The sequence below is a fragment of the Dendrobates tinctorius genome, unplaced genomic scaffold (assembly GCF_039654945.1).
Source record: "Dendrobates tinctorius isolate UK_male_01 unplaced genomic scaffold, ASM3965494v1 ptg000111l, whole genome shotgun sequence".
NCBI classification, from domain to species: domain Eukaryota; kingdom Metazoa; phylum Chordata; class Amphibia; order Anura; family Dendrobatidae; genus Dendrobates; species Dendrobates tinctorius.
Window position 1 is genome coordinate 30,268,480 of NW_027361779.1, and position 18,768 is coordinate 30,287,247.

The 18,768-nt window shown below is 44.3% G+C and overlaps 1 protein-coding gene across 1 annotated transcript in view; it reads right to left on the minus strand.

Annotated features, from left to right (window-relative positions):
* The window catches only part of SLC35A1 (solute carrier family 35 member A1), a 59,780-nt gene that overhangs the window by 14,118 nt on the left and 26,894 nt on the right, over positions 1-18,768 (minus strand). Inside the window, exons 3-5 of the mRNA XM_073589605.1 lie at positions 15,065-15,224; positions 13,767-13,919; positions 4,313-4,379 (exon numbers count right to left, since the gene is read on the minus strand). Of these exons, the coding sequence (XP_073445706.1) occupies positions 4,313-4,379; positions 13,767-13,919; positions 15,065-15,224 (380 nt within the window). The remainder of the gene's footprint in view (positions 1-4,312; positions 4,380-13,766; positions 13,920-15,064; positions 15,225-18,768) is intronic.

The following is an 18,768-nucleotide window of genomic DNA, read 5'->3' on the forward strand; positions in this document are numbered from 1 at the left end:
CAGGCCTGAAATATACCTACAGTATATAATTTCTGACAATGGACCTATATATATGTAATACCTGTTGACTCGTATCTGTTTTTTTTAGGCATACCAGACGAGATATCCAATATTTTATTTACCATTTTACATGAGATTTTTTGGTGTTTTTTTAACCCCTTAGTGACAGAGCCAAATTTTAAAAATCTGACCAGTGTCACTATGTGGTAATAACTCTAGAACGCTTCGAAAAAATTCCAGTGATTTTGATTTGTTTTTCCGTGACACATTATACTTTATGATAATGGTAAACTTAGGTTGATATGTTTTGTGTTTATTTATAAAAAAATATCAGACATTTGACAAAAAAATGTAAAAAAATTAGCAAATTTTCAAACTTTGAATAATTATCCCTTTAATTCAGATGTTCATACCACAGAAAAACATTAATTAACATTTCCCACATGTCTGCTTTACATCAGCACCATTTGTAAAATGTTATTTTATTTTGATAGCATTTTAGGAGATTTAAAAATGTAGCAGTGATTTTTAATTTTTTCATGGAAATTTACAAAATTATTTTTTTGAGTGAGCTATCCAAGTTTGGAGTGACTTTAGGGATCCTACATATTGGAAAACCCACAAAAGTGATACCATTTTAAAAACAGTGCCCCCTCACATATTCAAACTGCTGTCAGGTAGTTTATTAACCCTTCAGGTGATTTTCAGGAATTAATAAAAAGTGACATGACAGGAATGAAAAAGTGTATTTTTACCACATAAATGTCGCTGACTTCTGAACTGACTGCTATAGCCGGCAGACTCTAAAGGTACTGTCACACTTAGCGATGTACCAGCGATCCCGACCAGTGATATGACGCGGTCAGGATCGCTGGTACATCGCTAAGTGGTCGCTAGTGAGCTGCCACACAGGCAGATCTCACCAGCGACATCGCAGCGGTCAGGGGTCGCTACTTACCTGTCAGACGAGGCGATCCTGACGTCCTCCCGCCCGGCTCCACGCGTCGCTCGTCTCCACAGCAGGAAGCACAGCAGGAAGCTGACGACGAGAAACAGTCCAGGACGTTCTCACGCGATCAGCGATAACCAGCGGGGGAGCGGTCGGAGGTAAGTATCAGATATAGCGATGTCGCTAGCAATATCGCTGCTGCGTCACAAAAACCAGTGACGTTATAGCGATATTGTTAGCGATATCACTTAGTGTGACAGGCCCTTTAGGCCGATATTTGCTCATGAATTGCCATGGCAAATGTCAGGACCACACAATCATGATCTCATGATGTCAATGGGGATAAAGAGGGAGAAGCCACCCTCTTAACCATTTATGATAGTCACTATTGACAGCAGCATCTAAGGGGTTAAATAGATAAGGACGGTGCAAACACTGATCGTGGCTGATGCAGCAAGTTGTCAGCTATAATGTAGAGCCGACAGCTGCTGGATTGTCATCTGTATGGGGGTGTTATTCTCTTATATCTCAGGTCAGTTAATAAAAGACATATTGACGGTCATTAAGGGGTTAAAACAAACTTTTTAAAGGGTTTATATGTTCATATTGCAGAAAATACAAGATTTGTTCAGACAGATTAAAGAGTGCAACAAGCTTAAAAAGAGGTAGGGTGCACATGATAGTCTTCCCTCTATAAAGGCTGTCATTGTTAGTTTGTTCACTGTAATTTATATTTGTATTTTGTGTGTAACCCTCATGTACAGCACCATGAAATCAAGGGTGCTCTAAAAATAAATAATACCTTTAAGGGCCTGTCACACTAAGCAATATCGCTAGCAATATCGCTATAACGTCACTGGTTTTGTGACGCAGCAGCGATATTGCTAGCGATATCGCTATGTCTGATACTTACCTCCGACCGGCTCCCCCGCTGGTTATCGCTGATCGCGCGAGAATGTCCTCGACCGTTTCTCGTCGTCAGCTTCCTGTGGCACCGACGAGCGACGCATGGACGTGGGCAGGAGGACGTCAGGATCGCCTGGTGTGACAGGTAAGTAGCGACCGCCGACCGCTGCTATGTCGCTGGTGAGATCTGCCTGTGTGGCAGCTCTCTAGCGACCACTTAGCGATGTACCAGCGATCCTGACCGCGTCATATCGCTGGTCGGGATCGCTGGTGCATCACTAAGTGTGACAGTACCTTTAGACTGATGGGAGGAGCGCTCAGCTAACCATGAAAGCAGTCATTACTACTAAATGTACACTACAAAGAATTATCAGCAAATGAAGCAGGTAAAATTGAATGAACTCTATCCTAACAACGGTAGAAGAGGACATCAAATTAAAGTATTGAGTGCTCAAGTACCTATTGGAAGTACAGTTAGTGAATGCCACCATATTTTGCTCATCATTCTAAGATTATGTGCACACTGTCTTTTAAATGCCGCACAGCCGCCAGGTTTTCCCAGGCTAAAAGGTTTCAGGAAAATGCTGGCATTCATTTTTCTGGCATCTGTTACTCCTTTGTGAAATGTAGAGCGGTTAAAAGATGTGACATAAAACTTTAGATGTTCCAAGCAGTGTCGTTTTGAATATTTCTGTGCATTTTATGGCGTGCTTTTTCAAGTGGATTCAACCTGAAAAAGTCATCACGTGCACATAGCCTGAGGCTGTTTTTAAATTGGATCCTACCTGAACTTTAAATTTTAAAGCTTTTATTTGTCTGGGGGAGGCATGTCTGATGGAAAAGGTTATGATCCCATCAAATCAAGGTACACCTTGTCAAAGCTGATGGTCACAAACAAAGTGTCAAATTTGTGCGTTAAAGAAGCACTACCATGAAAGTTTGTATCCTCTTAATATATTGCAGTCACATTATATAGTGCTGTGTACTTATAATTGCCTATTTTACCTTTCTACCCAGTAAATTCTTCTCTTTTCTCTACTCAATGTAGAGACCGGAAGTTTCTTGTCCCTGCAGAAATAATTCCCCTCTTGAACTCCTGACCCAGATGCTCCCTCTTCCCCATGCCAGGTACTCTTACAGCGACTCATGACTCGTACAGGGAAAATTGACCTCCTGTTTTCTAAATAGCGTTTAAAAGGATTCAACTAGTCAATTTGTAATCATTGATGTCACAAACATAATCGAAAAGAGATTAGGTAGAAAGGTAAAATGAGCAATTGTAAGTACACAGAGCTATATAATATGTAGACGAATAAATTGAGAACAACAATTTGGATGGGAGTGCTTCTTTAAAGCGAACCTGTTACCTGTTTTGGCCACTACAAGATGCGGCCACTGCCTTTCAAGGCTTATCTGCACCATTCTGTAATGCTGTAGATAAGCCCCCGGTCTGACCTGCAAGGTAAGAAAAATAACTTATTATACTCACCGGGGGGGGGGGGGGCACTCCAGTCCCGACGGGTGTCACAGGTCTGGAGCCTCCAATCTTTTTGCCTCATCGCTCCCGGCATCGCGCTCCTGCGCCGGTGTACTTATCTTCCCTGTTGATGGCAGAGCAAAGTACTGCAGTGCGCAGGCGCCCCCCCCCCCCCCCCTTGGCGAGTATAATAAATGAAACTTATTTTTCTTAGCTTGCAGGTCGGATCGGGGGCTTATGTGCAGCATTATAGAATGCTGTAGATAAGGCCTGAAAGGCAGTGGCCGCATCTTATAGCGGCCAAAACAGGTGACAAGTTCACTTTAAGTTCCTACATTTTCTATGCACATTGTATATGATAGTAATGTAGCTTATATTTCTGATATACTAAGTTTATATATATATATATATATATATATATATATATATATATATATACATACACACACACATCTTGGCTCATACAGAAGGTTCCAAGGGATACGGCACGACTAGATAATAATTTTGGACTAACTATTGAGTTACACTTAAGTTATGTTCAATAAAAAGATTAGGCAAAAGGTTTATAAGACACAGTCATTATTACGCGTTTCGAACCTTTGAACTCTTGTTCTTAAACAGTTCAAAGGTTCAAAATGCGTACTAACTCCCATGGCTTATGGTATTAATCTTTTACATAGTATTTATGGAAGATACACTAATGAAAATGTTTGACAATTTTGGAATATTAATGTCATCTACTCACAAGTGCTGGATCCTTTTTGTCTTCGTTTTTTGGCACTTGGCTCATACAGTGGATGCTGCATTTTTTGATATGCAATCACGCTCTTCGTCGCTTACCAGTGTGGAACACACAGTAAAATCATAGCTGTCACATTCAGAGCCCACATTACTCTGACTAGATCAGTAACTCTACACTACAACGGACACAGCTTTTCTTGTGCAACGATCTTAATAAAATAATCTCAAAACGTATATACCGGCAAATCCTGAGCACAGCACGGCTACTGCCACAGCGCCAAATCCCAGCCAATGGTTCTGTTCAATCTGCAAAGTGATAAATGGAAGAGTCACTATACGAGTAGTTTCCCTTTAATAAGCAATCAATCACTTTGTGTTATGGTAGTGTGTGCAGAAACAGGATTGCATATTTCACTGTAAAAGCTGCTATCCATTATGGATGACCAGTAAAACGACTTTGGTATGACGGCGCCTCCAGCCTAAGCTGAACCCGCAGAAACTAGTTGTATGCACAGAATGACAAATGGTACTCCAGGAGTGAAGGCCAATATTGCTCTTTCCTCAGTGACTTCTGTACCCATCTTTCTGCGGTCACAGTTATATGATCCATCTGTCAACAGAACAAATGGAAACCTGCGATTTCCGCACTTCAGTCCCTCAGCTCCACTTAATTCCAAGTGTCACACCAAGTGTCAGATTACTAAACATGCTTTTCGGGTCTGATGGACAGCTTGTTCAGCAATTAAGCTACACCAATATCGTATACAGTATTGTACTGCGCCACCGTTAATGTGTCTGACATTTTTAGGGTGGTGGCGCTTCAGCAGGTCAATTCGATCAGCATTATCATTTTACGCGTAAAAATTAGGTTATACCGAACCAGAGACATTGTTATAATCTCAAGCATTCATTAGTTATTCAATTTGTCTGTAAAAAAAAAAAAAATAAATCAATCAATCAAATCTGACCACCAGAGTTTCCTTTTTTCGTCAACATGTCCCAAAAACACAAACAAGAGTGCAATCAAAACATATATACTGCAAAAATGCCATCAATAAAAATGTCAGCTCTGAGTACAAACCACTATAATCAACAGAAAAATAAAAAGTTACAGTTCTCAAAATGTTTCTTTTTTTTAAAGTTTCCCACTTTCTCTTAACAAAACATAAAAAAGGGACAAAATTTGGTATTGTTGTATTCATATCGACCTGTGGAATCATATTGCCAGGTCATTTTAACCACAGAAGAAACTCTTAAAAACAAAACACCCAAAAAACGGTTGAAAATTGTGGTTTCTTGTTTTTCATAATTTCACTACACGGAGTTTTAATTCCTGTTCTCCAGTAAATTTTATGGTAAAATGAATGGGGCGAGTCAAAATTACAACTCATCCTGCAAAAAAACCCTCTCATATGTCGACAGGAAAGAAAAAAGAAAAGTAAGGGGTTTTCCCAGAAACAATAGTACATGTTAATAGATCTTGGAATAATAACTTCCACAATTGGATGTATTGACATAAAATGTCCCTGTGCTGACATAATCTTATAAATATGCTGTGTAATGGCCGTGTATGACCGTACAGGAACATGGTCTGATCATACTGCAGCTCCTGGGCAGAAAGAAAGAGGATACAGATAGAATCAGCTGTGATCTCTTGCTGTACTTTATTTAATGTAAAACATTGTGTAAAAACAGGCAGGGAAAAGTTCTACCTCACAAAGATTGACTGTCTGTGACCCCATGCTGTAAGGTCTGTATACTCTTTGCTTCTTCCCCTGCCCAGGAACTGTGGTATGATCAGACCTTGTCTCTGTACGGTCAGACACAGCCATTACACAGTACACAGTAGGGACATTTATAAGATTATCTCAGCACAGGAACATTTTATTTAACACATCCAATTGTGGAACTTATTCTATTGATCAAAATGTACTTTTGTTTGTCGAACAAAAACCTTTAAGGCTATGTGCACACGCTGCTGTTTTTGCTGCGGTTCCGCTGCGATTTTGGCCCTGCGGAACGGCAGCAGTTCCGCAGACATGGTACAGTACCATGTAACCCTATGGGTTTTCAAAACCGCAGTGCTCACGCTGCGGTTTTTTTCCACAGCATGTCAATTGTTTCTGCGGATTCCGCTGCGGTTTCACACCTTTAACATAGTAGAGGTGTGAAACCGCAGGACAAAACCGCAGGTCACTTTACCTGCGGTTGTACCTGCGGTTCCGCGGGAAAAAACCTGCAGGTGAATCTGCAGCGTGTGCACATAGCCTAAGGCTCTTGGAACAAGGGGAGGAAAAAAATGTAACGCTCAAGAACAAAAAAGGTCTTGGTTATTAAAGGATTACAGATGATGTCCAATATATATAGTAAGATATGTGTACATGGCTACCTCTAGTATAAGTATATGCATAGCTAACAATAGTATATAGATATAGTTTATTCATTTCAGGAATTGACTTCCCATGAAAAGTATTTGACAATGTGACATTTAGCTAAATGCACACGTAGCAGAAATTTTCTACTGATAAACAGAAACCGCACGTTTTTTTCTGTTTTTTTGCGTTTTTTTTCCGCGCAGTTTCTAGACACATGGAAAAAAACGCGAAATTAATGAGCATGCTGCGTTTTTACCGCGATGCGGTTTTTTCGCGGTAAAAAAAAATGCATCAATGTGCACAAAAAGTGCTAAATGCATAGAAATGAATGGGAAGCTTCTTTTTCGCGTTTTTCCCGCTGATTTTTTGGCAAATCCGCGGGAAAAACCGCAAAAAAAAACGCTGTGTGTGAACACAGCCTAAGGAGTTGCCACCTCGCCCAAAATACATTAAGATGGTTGTAATATAAATTATTTAAATTTCCAACTTCATCAGAAGTGAAGGTAAAGTACAATATTAACTAGATGTGTATTTCCTGAAGGAAGTACAGATAGTGCTTTGAAATGGAGCCCGGGCTGCCCCTTTAAAAGAGACTTGCCTGCTGCCCGTGCAAGACGGGCCACTCTGGGTCCGATTAGGTGAGCGGGGCCACTCTGGGTCCGATTAGGTGAGCGGGGCCACTCTGGGTCCGATTAGGTGAGCGGGGCCACTCTGGGTCCGATTAGGTGAGCGGGGCCACTCTGGGTCCGATTAGGTGAGCGGGGCCACTCTGGGTCCGATTAGGTGAGCGGGGCCACTCTGGGTCCGATTAGGTGAGCGGGGCCACTCTGGGTCCGATTAGGTGAGCGGGGCCACTCTGGGTCCGATTAGGTGAGCGGGGCCACTCTGGGTCCGATTAGGTGAGCGGGGCCACTCTGGGTCCGATTAGGTGAGCGGGGCCACTCTGGGTCCGATTAGGTGAGCGGGGCCACTCTGGGTCCGATTAGGTGAGCGGGGCCACTCTGGGTCCGATTAGGTGAGCGGGGCCACTCTGGGTCCGATTAGGTGAGCGGGGCCACTCTGGGTCCGATTAGGTGAGCGGGGCCACTCTGGGTCCGATTAGGTGAGCGGGGCCACTCTGGGTCCGATTAGGTGAGCGGGGCCACTCTGGGTCCGATTAGGTGAGCGGGGCCACTCTGGGTCCGATTAGGTGAGCGGGGCCACTCTGGGTCCGATTAGGTGAGCGGGGCCACTCTGGGTCCGATTAGGTGAGCGGGGCCACTCTGGGTCCGATTTGGAGGCTAGGGTGGCTCAGCCTCAGATTTGGAGCCTGGGGTCACTCAGCTATCAATTTGGCGCGCCGGCCCTTTAAGACTCATTTCGATGCGCCGGCCCTTTAAGAATCACTTTGGCGCGTCGGCCCCTTAACAGCCAGTTTGGCTCACTGGGCTTCTAAATCCACTTTGGCGCACATTCTCTCTCAGGGGCATGCGCCATGTGATGAAGCTAGATTTGCATTTGTGCTGTGGGTTTCGCTTTAAGAGCTGATATTATCTGCCAGAAACTCTGTCCTGGAGAGGTCATGTGACGTTCGTAGGCGTTGGCATAGTAACTGGGTGTGCCTGCGCATATCAATGAGCTTAACTGCCATTTGAATCGCCTCAGGGCATGTTTTCCCTGTGGCAACATTTTCCCATTGAAATGCATTGAGGAAAATGTTTTTTCAAACGCAAATTGGGCAAAAACTACAAATCCGATCGACACGAAAATTACTTAGCACACCTCTCGTGGATGCTGGCTTCGAAACGACACCTCAACGGAGTCTGTGCGTGTAGCAGTTCGGGCCGCAATAATTGCAGAAAATCAACTGAATTATAATAAAAAGAAGCAGCAGAAGAAGTTAGCAGCGTTCGGATTACATGATAGTGCTTTCTTCAAACCACTATAATATTCTAAAAAAACAATAAAATTATTTGAAAACAAAGCACTATAATAAGTTAGCAGCGTTCGGATTACAATATAGTGCTTTTTTCAAACCGCTATAATTAGGACTTTTTGTGTCAGAGGCCTCTTTGCAAACTCCAGGGTTGGGGGAATTCACACTCCACAGTTTATTCTTTGACTTCTTTTCTGTGACTATTTATTTTCCCATAAAGTGAGATTGACAGTGATTAAAAAGCATAGAGGAACAAATTAACAATAGACAATTGTCATGACATGTCAAAAGGCAACAGAACCCTATTTGCTGCCACGTAGCACTAAAGGGAAATTCCCAGCAGGGCCCAATACTTCACTTATATAAACAGTCCGGTGAAGGATTACAATTTACCACACCTTCACAAACATTCTGTCATCTTCTCCGACTAAGGAGAAATCAGTGCAGGAGAACCTGCAGTATTATACATCATACGCTATATGGAAAGAAAGTACTGTCAGGTCCAAAAGCATTTGTAATAAACAGCTGTTAACCTTTGTTGTACACCATCACTATGGTTCTGAAACCAAGCCCAGAAAATGCTTCAGAAGGGGGTGTCCACCATGGGGAAAATTTTTATTTTTATTTTATCTTTTTCTAAGTTGATTTATAAATACAGCACACATCAAAGTTAAGTGTGCAAGGAAATAAAAAGCAAAATGACTTAATGAAACCCCTATTTCAAATATGCATTTTAGCTTCAAATACATGCATTTAACAAAAAAAAAGAAAAAAAAAAAAAAAAAAAGTGTTAGGCTAGTTTCACACTAGCGTATTTTCCATGCAGCGCACGGCGCCGCTAAGCCCCGCCCCATCCGGTCATCGCCGCCTACTATCGCACACGGCCGCATGCGATCTGTGCACCCTATCTTTAGCATAGGGTGCGCAGACCATGCGCTGGCCGTGCGCTAGGATTTTAGCGTGCGCTGCGCACTTTTGAAGGTGCTCCCGTGTGCGCCGAACACACTATGTTGCATTTTGGCGCGCTCGGTGCACCTTCAAAAGTGCGCAGCGCACGCTAAAATCCTACTAGCGCAAGGCCAGCGCACGGTCTGCACACCCTATGCTAAAGATAGGGTGCGCAGATCGCATGCGGTCGTGTGCGATAGTAGGCGGCGATGACCGGATGGGGCGGGCAGGGAGCCGGCAGGGGGCGGGGCTTAGCGGCGCCGTGCGCTGCATGGAAAATACTCTAGTGTGAAACTAGCCTTAAAAACTCACCTATCAGACTGTGTGTACACATCGTGTTTTTGTCGATTTCTTTTCTTCTACATAGTTTTGTCACAAAAACGGGGATTAGAACTACTAGTAATATTGTTTCCAGGAGTCCATCCTGATATCACCATGGAGGTTGTCCTTCCATCCTTATAGGCAAAGGAAACACAAGAGGTTAAGACCCTTCCCACCCACACTCCCCAGTGTTTTTCCTGTCCCTGTAAGGACAGACACGAGAGAAAACGTGGAAGGTTGGAGTTGGATCTCTGGCGCTTCCATGATTACCTTGAGGGCTCAGGGGTCCATCCTTTCCTTCCCGCCTTTCAAGAGGTCCAGGGCTGACACCCCCCGAAGGGGGGTTCCTCAGCCATGCGCCCAGTTGAGCAGGATCTCCGGGCTTCGAGCCGCTTCCCTTCCAGCGAGGGCTCTCTGCGTCCATCGCCAGCAGCCGCACACGTCACTTCCGGGCGCTGAAGAAAAACTTCCGGATGCGTTCCAGGCTGGAAAACAGTGTGCGCCGGGGGGTCAGGTAAAGCCGGTATGCCGCCCAGGGGAATTCCAGAAGAGGACCTGTCGGTGGCACTGGGAGAAGAGAAGGTAGGAAATAAAAGTTGCCTTAATCTGTATAGGGCTGAGACCAAGAGAATCTTTGGATCACGATGGAGGACTCTGTGAGGTATGTCGTTCCCTCTGAATCACCAATGATCGTGAGTAGCCTTAAAGGCTCCCATATATGGACCGATGTAAAAGACCTCTTAAAAGCAGGAGTGGTGGTCCAGGTTCCCCAACCAGAAGTGGGTCAGGGACATTACTCAACCCTGTTCACATTAAAAAGAAACCCATTCTGCGAAAGCTGTACCATCATAAACCTGAAGCCCTTGAATAAGTGGATAACGTAAGAGGTTCAGAATGGAGTCTCTGAAGACCACCATTCCTTTTATAGACAAGAACGCGGTGATGTGCACAACAGACCTAAAGAGCGCATACCACCACGTTCCAATTCACCCGCACTCTCAAAAATACCTACGGTTCGCCCTAAAGATAAGAAACAATTGCTACCACTTCCAGTTTTGCGCTCTTCCTTTCGGTCTTGCTTCTGCACCTCGGGTATTTACAAAGCTGGTCGCAGAGATCGTGGCCTACCTGAGACAGAAGGATGTGGTCAGTGTCCCGTACTTGGATGATTTTCTACTGATATCCGGTAGAGAGGCAGAACTAGAAGACCAGCTCAATCTAGTGATCTCTACTTTAGAAGGTTTAGGTTGAATCCTAAACCGAGAAAAGTCAGACCTACTACCTGGAACCAGGAAGAAGTTTCTGGAGTCCAGACAAAGTCTTGCTTTTACCAGAGGAGAAGCAAGAGGCGGTGAAGAACAAGACAGGCTACTCCTTCAAAATTGGGTTTCCATAATGACGGCAATGAGAGTCTTGGGAACGCGAACAGCCTGCATATCATGCGTTCGTTGGGGTCAATTCCACACAAGGGGACCACAGAGATAGATCCTTTCAACCTGGGACAGAAGTCAGATGTGTTTGGACAAAGAGATCCGTCTATCCCCGGCATTAAATTAGTCACTAAAATGGTGGACCGTTTCCAGGAACATCACGCAGGGAGTTCCTTGGGTATTGTCGCCTTGCGTAATGATCATCACGGACGAAAGAAGGGGAGGCCATCTAGAAGAAAAGTAGTTTCAAGGAATTTAGTCTCCAGATATCAGGATCCAGTCCTCAAACTTCAGAGAGTTACGGGCAGTTTTGGAGACCATTAAGCGAAATTAGACCTGCTTGCAAGGTTGGCATATAAAGATTATGTCGGACAACATGACGGCGGTGTCATTTCTTTGTCACCAAGGAGGCCCAAGACACTGGGCTCTTCAAGATCTGTCTGCAAAGATATTTACAAGGATCCAGGAAAACGATTCATGATTACTTGAGCAGACAGAAGATCCAGTACACCGAGTGGAAACTAAGTGAATAGATATTCAGTTATCTGTGGGGGAACCCCACCATCTGGACCTCTTGGCAACCAGAAGAAAACGCCAAAGTCTGAACGTTCTACTCCCTCAATCCGGCGGACAACCCGGAAGGGATCGATGCCTTAAACCAGGTATGGGAAAAAGAGTTCCTGTACGCCTTCACCCCCCCCCATTGCCATGATCCCAAGAGTACTCAAAGATCCAGGAGGAAGGAGCTTTGGTGATGCTGGTTCTTCCATTTTGGCCAAGGCAAAGCTGGTTTCCCTTGCTGAGGAAGATGTCCCGGGGAGATCTGCTCCTGCTACCAGAGAGGGGAGACATGCTTTCTCAGGGACCAGTTCTTCATCCAGATCCTAAAGAGTCTTCAGTTATCAGCGTGGATCCTGAAAGGAAGATCATAAGAGCAAAGGGTCTCTCCGACCAGGTGATCTCCACGATCCAGGCCAGCCGTAAATCCATGACTTGCGCAATTTACAATAAGATCTGGAAGAGGTTTTGTCTGGAACGTGGTAGCTCTTTCATAGACTCTTCCTGGCCTGACTTCCCAAAGATTGTGGATTTTCTCTTTAGCTAGATGGATAACGACCATCTCCCTAGCATACGAGGCCGAGAAATTGTCCGTTCCCGCGTGCCTCAGATCCCAAGCATCATCGTGGACTGAAAGGGCAGGGGCCTCGGTAGATCAGATTTGTAGAGCAACTATATGGTCTAGGTTAAACACATTTTGTAGGCATTATAAGCTAGATACCTTGGCGGGTAGCCAGATGGCCTTTGGCCAGAAGGGTTTGCAGGCAGTAGTCCTACCACAGTGATGTAGTACTTTGGTATTCTCCATGGTGCTATCAGGAGGGTCTTCCTGGAAAATAGGGATTAGACCTGCTGGTAATACTGTTTCCAGGAGTCCATCCTGACAACACTGGTAATTCCCTCCCTTAAATTTTGTATTGGTGATGATCAACTTGTGCAGAATTTCAATAAATAAGAATTGCATCCATCCTGGTATGGTACTTGGAAAAAAATCACTGGGGAATGTGGCTGGGAGGGGTCTTTTACCCTCTCGTGTGTTTCCTGTCCCTATAAGGATGGAAGGACAACCTCCATGGTGCTGTCAGGAGCGACGTCCTGGAAATAAGGTTTTCTGATGCCAGTAAATGAGATCCTGAAGTCTCATGCACACGTTGCTTATTTTTTCCTTGCAGATTTAAATCTGTCAATTCTTTCAGCATTTTTGCATTTTTCACCCATACTAATGAGTGGGGAAAAATCTGCACCAAAAGCACGGCAAATCATGTGTATCTTACGCTGCGTTTTTCCTGCCAAGAGATGCAGGAATAGGCATTTGGCGCAGAAATTTCTGCACTAACATGTACATCTTCGTACTCTTCCATTTAAATTTCTACGATTTTTTGACCCTGTGTATTTTCGCCAAGTGGATGGGATTTATAGAAAACTCATGCCCGTTGTGCTTTTTTATGCTATGTAAACTGATCTGTGGAGTGTGCTGGAAATCTGCAACAAGTCAATTCCTCTTGTAAGTAAACAGAGTTTTATGTGCAAATTTTCCCCATAGAAATGCATTAGCTATGGCGACAGATTGGAAAAAGTAATTTTCTGGTTCAGAATGCCTGCCCATGTACACAAAGCAATGTCAATAAAGACACATGATGATTTGGATGTGGAGGAACTTAGGTGGAGCACGCAAAGTCACAAGCTCAACCCCATCAAACACATTTGGGATTAACTGGAAAGTAGACTGCAAGCAAGATCTCTTTGCTGCGACATGAGTGATTTATGGACCCACAGATTTACTATTGAGCCCACAGCCCACGCTGTGGTGGAGTTTTGCCCAAATCAGTAATCTAATCTAATGTGCAAGATGGCAGGAGATGTAAAAGTCAGATGAACACAACTATTTACCTTGTATGGCTTCAGAGAGGATCAGAAGACCACTGATGCTTTTATATGCTAGGAAAATAATCAATCATTCTTGGATCAATTAACAGGAAAAAACTATTAATGCCAAAAGCACTTCACTAGCCACATGTTTCGGTACAGAAACCTCTTCACACTAAAGCTCTGCTAAATGGAAGGATCAACATTGCACTGAAAAAGCTCATAGGTAGATCAACAAATAATATAAGACACTGTCTATGTAATTAGGCACTCAACTTACTTGGACCCGTGTGGCCTCAGCTGGGCTGTATTGTACTAGTGTGACGCCACCACATAAAATAAAGACGGAGAACCACTGAAGTTTGCTGAGGGATCGATTCAGCATCAGCACTGTACATAAGGCGGTACATGGAATTTTGAGCTGGTATGTCACCTACAAAGAGAAACAAATCAGTGATGGACAAGAAAATAGAGAACTCCACAGCCCAGATACAATCTTCTGAATCACTGACAAAACACGGTCAGAGATACATTTTACAACAAAGTAAACCATTTCACACTATACAAAAAAAATAATTTAGAATATAAATATCTATGTATGTAATTGCCTTGTAATGTTTTAATTTGCTGTTCTATCCAGAATTCACAGCATCCCAGAATTCCAAGCGGAGGAAGTGATGGGTGTCTCAATATGGAAACTGCTGCTGGTACCAACCTATTGCACGGTACCACCAGCGGAACGCTGTACGCACCACTCACACTCATGCAGCCTCTTGCGTTGTACCACCAGGGGAACAACATCGCACTGCGCTTGCGCGAATTCCACGCAGGCGCATTGAATCATTCAGCTGATCCCGGCGGCAGATGCGAGACGTGTCTACCGGCAGGGGAAGTCGGTCACATTAAAGGGGTTTTCCCACGAACAAAAGTTAATTTCAAAAATTGTCTGTGTCTGACCGTGTACGGAGCATACCACATCTCCTGGGCAGGGGAGGAAGCAAAAGACAATACTGACATTACAGCAAGGGGATCACAGAGGATTCATTTTGTGAGGTAAAATATTTCACTGACTGTTTTTAAACAATATTTTACCACACAAAATGTATCCTCTGCAATCTCCTGCTGTAATGTCAGTATTGTCTTTTGCTTCCTCCCCTGCCCAGGAGCTGTGGAATATTCTGTACAAGGTCAAACACAGTGGTGAGAGAGACCGAGCACAGGGGGGAGACAGCTCAAACGGGACAGCACATGAGGGGAGAACACAGCACAGGAAGGAGTGAGACAGCAGACAAGGGGGATAGCACACGGGGTAGACAGGGCAAAGAGAGCACAGATGGGAGAAGTCAGCACATGGGGAAAAACAGAGTGGATAGGTGGGTGAGCACATGGGGGGGGGGGGGGGGAGATTCTCAACGCTGCAAAGCGTGCCCCCATCGTGACATTGCCGCCCTCCTGATGCGAGAGTATTGGGCCTCCATCTAGTATGTATTATATACATATCCATGCGCACACGCGCAAGTGTAAATACATATACAAATGTATACATGCACAAACTAGGAGAATTACGCTCATTGATACCTGATAAACTGCTGCATCAAGATTACTTAGTGCCACAAATGCCATGTTGTTCTGCAATGCATATACCAGGGACGGCACGGATAACTTGAGCATTTCCACCGGACTTCCCAAGATGTTTTCCCTTAAAGACGTAATCAGTCTGCTGAAACTTCCGGTTTCTCTAAGTCAACAACAAAAATATATAAAAAGTCAGCGCCAAAAGGTAAAAGCAGCACATTACTAGACAGTGCAACTTTCACAACTTATTACGAAGCCTTCAATCATGGCTCCTAGGGACTTATTACTGCAGTCTCTTGGAACATACAGTTAGGTCCAGAAATATTTGGATAGTGACACGTTTTGGCATTTTAGATGTTTAACAAAATATATTCAAGATACAGTTCTATAATCAATATGGGCTTAAAGTGCAGACTCAGCTTGGGTCACGTTCAGTATTTGGTCTGTATTTTACATCAGTATTTTTAAGCTAAATCCAGAAGTGGTGACGTGTTTCTATTACACTTTTCCTCCCATTGCCGCACTCCAGGTTTTGGCTTATAAATACTTATGTAAAATACTGACCAAATACTGAACGTGGCCTTAGGGCCCCGTCACACAGTGACACACCAGCGATCCTGACAACGATATGACCTTGTCAGGATCGATGGTGCATCGTTACATGATCGCTGGTGAGCTGCCAAACAGGCAGCTTCACCAGCAATCAGCACCAGCGACACATGGGTAACAAGCGACGCACATCGCTTACCCACTGTGCATCTTAGTTACCAGCGCGCTGATGCAGGGAGCTGGTAACCAAGGTACACATCGGGTTTCTAAGCGGCGCACGCTGCTTAGAAACCCGATGTGTACCTTGGTTACCAGCTCCCTGCACCAGCGCGCTGGTAACTAAGGTACACATCGGGTTTCTAAGCAGCGCGCGCCGCTTAGAAACCCGACGTTTACCTTAGTTACCAGCACGCTGATAGCTGATCTCCCGTGAACCTGTCAGCGGAATTTTGCTCAGGCATTGTCAGGTCGGCGCCATTACACTGATTAAAATGATACCTGGGGTGAAGAAACCAGTCTTGTGTTTGCTGTGTAATCTGTATTTGTACTTTTCAGTGAATGAGATTCTCGTGCTTCGGGGGGCCGGGGGCCTTTGTGTGGTGTTCTGCTTCCATAGTCATCTGTATGGGCTTATGACAGGTAACTGATCCTTCACAAACCTGCCTTCTATTTTACATATTGCATAGAATATTGTGGGGTTAGTAACAAAAAAAAAATGACATTCATCCAAATGGTGCTGGCATGGCACATGCACAGTATCATGTATTGCAAAATGCATATAATATTGTCAGGTTAAAAAAAATTTAACTTTATCGAAATGGCATCGGCGCATGCGCAGTAGCATCTATCTCGTTCCGATAGATGCTACTGCACAAGTGCCACTAGCGCTATTTTGCTGCAGCCAATTTTTTTTTCTCCAGTAAAATTGTGGTGGCGCATGCGCAGTAGCATGTCACACTTGCCGATAGATGCTACAGCACATGCACCGCAGGCGCCATGTTGATGAAATTAAATTTTATTTTATTTTTTTTACCCAATGTATTATTCGATACATGCTACCGTGCAAGCGTCGCAGCCAGCACCATTTTGCTGAATGTCAATTTTTTTTTTCTAACCCCACAATATTCTATGCATTATGTAATATAGGGGGCAGGTTTGTTTTAAGCAGGTAAAAGATCTGAAGCCGATTACAGGTGTGGCATTTACATTTGGAACCTGTTACTGTGAACCCACAGCATGTAGCCAAAGGAGCTCTCAATAGAAAAGAAACAGACCATCAATAGCCTGAAAAGAAAAAAAAAACATTATCAGAGATTCAGGAGAAATGCTCGAAGTGGCTAAATCCACAGTTTGGAACATTCTGCAAAAAAATAATGCACTGGTGAGATTGGAAACTCAAAAAGGCCTGGACGTCCATGGTGGATGACTGCAGATTTCTTTCCATGGTAAAGAAAAAAAACCCCTTCACAACATCCACCCAAGTGAAGAACACTCTCCAGGAAGTAGGAGTTTCAGTAATTCTGTAATGCTGTAAATAAGCCCCCAATCCAACCTGCAAGATAAGAAAACGGTAATTAGACCTACCGGTAATTGTGTTTCCAGGAATCCATCCTGACAGCACACTGGAGGACGTCCTTCTCATCCGCAGTGGGACAGGAAACCACGAGAGTTTAAAAGGATCCTCCCCCTACCACCCCTCAGTGATTTCACAAAGTAGCACCTCTGGATGGATTCAAACAAAAAAAAAAAAAATTTTATTCAAACCAACATTTTTCATACACGTTACATCACAGTTGTATGGAAGCGTTTGTCGGGCGGGAAATAGTGCTGTCAGGATGGATTCTTGGAAACACAATTACCGGTAGGTCTAATTACCATTTTCCAGGTCACCACCTGACAGCACGCTGGAGTAGTACCAAAGAATACTGGTCCTAGGGTGGGACTACCGCATAGAGTACCTTTCTCCCAAATGCCAACTGTGCGGAGGCCACGTCTAATTTATAGTGTTTAGAGTACGTACTGAGACTGGCCCAAGATGCTGCTCTGCAGATCTGTTCTGCTGAGGCTACGCCCCTCTCTGCCCATGATGTGTCCATGGCCCTAGTTGAGTGGGCTCTAACCCTGTGCTCTATACGTTGTGCTAATAATGGATTTAATCCACCTTGCTATTGTGGATTTCGATTTTTTTTTTCCCCTTATTAGGGCCTCTGAACTGGACAAAGATTATTATCCTGCCTCCAAGGCGTGGTTGCGCCCAGGTACCTGAGCACTCTTTCCCTGACATCCAGATTATGGTAAGCTTTCTCCTTGCTATTTTTAGGATACTGACAAAATGAGGGGAGCACTACCTCCTGATTCATGTTCGAGTCTGAGATAACCTTGGGGCGAAAAGCCGGGTCGAGTTTCAGGACTAACCGGTCGAATATTTGTAAGTAGGGATCTTGAACCGATAGGGCCTGAAGTTCCCCTAATCTTTTGGCTGACTTAACTGCAACTAGGAACGCCGTTTTCAGAGAGAGGTTACCAATAGTTATTTTTACCCCTAGCTGGTACAGCTGTCTACATAGCGCATTAAGGACTAGGTTAAGGTCCCAAGAAGGGACGGTCTTTCTTATCAGGGGTTTAAGCCTCTGCACAGCCCTTGAGAACCGGGCTATCCAAGGGTGAGATGATAGGGTTGTGTCGTAGAACACGCTTAAGGCCACAATCTGCACTCTCAGAGTGCTGGGTCTAAGACCCTTTTTGAACCCTGCCTGCAAGAAGTCAAGGATCTTCGGGATGTGGGGTTGGTCAGTCTCGACTGTCGCCTCTCCACAAAAGCTGCAAAATTTTTTTCAGATTTTGTTATATATTGCTGCTGTCACGGGCTTCCTACTTGCTTGTAGAGTGGATATGACTTCATCCGATAGACCCCTTGCTCTTAGGACCTGCCGCTCAGGATCAGGCTGATAGCTTGAGGGTTTCTGGCCTTTTGTTGAAGACCGGACCCTGGTGAAGAAGGTCTTCTCTTTTTGGCAGAAGAATGGGATCTTCCCGTGATATTTTCCTGAGTAGAGGAAACCAACTTCTCCTTGGCCAATAGGGGACCACCAATATGACCCTGGCTCTGTCCTCGTAGACCTTCCTGAGAACCCTTGGGATGAGAGCTAGAGGCGGGA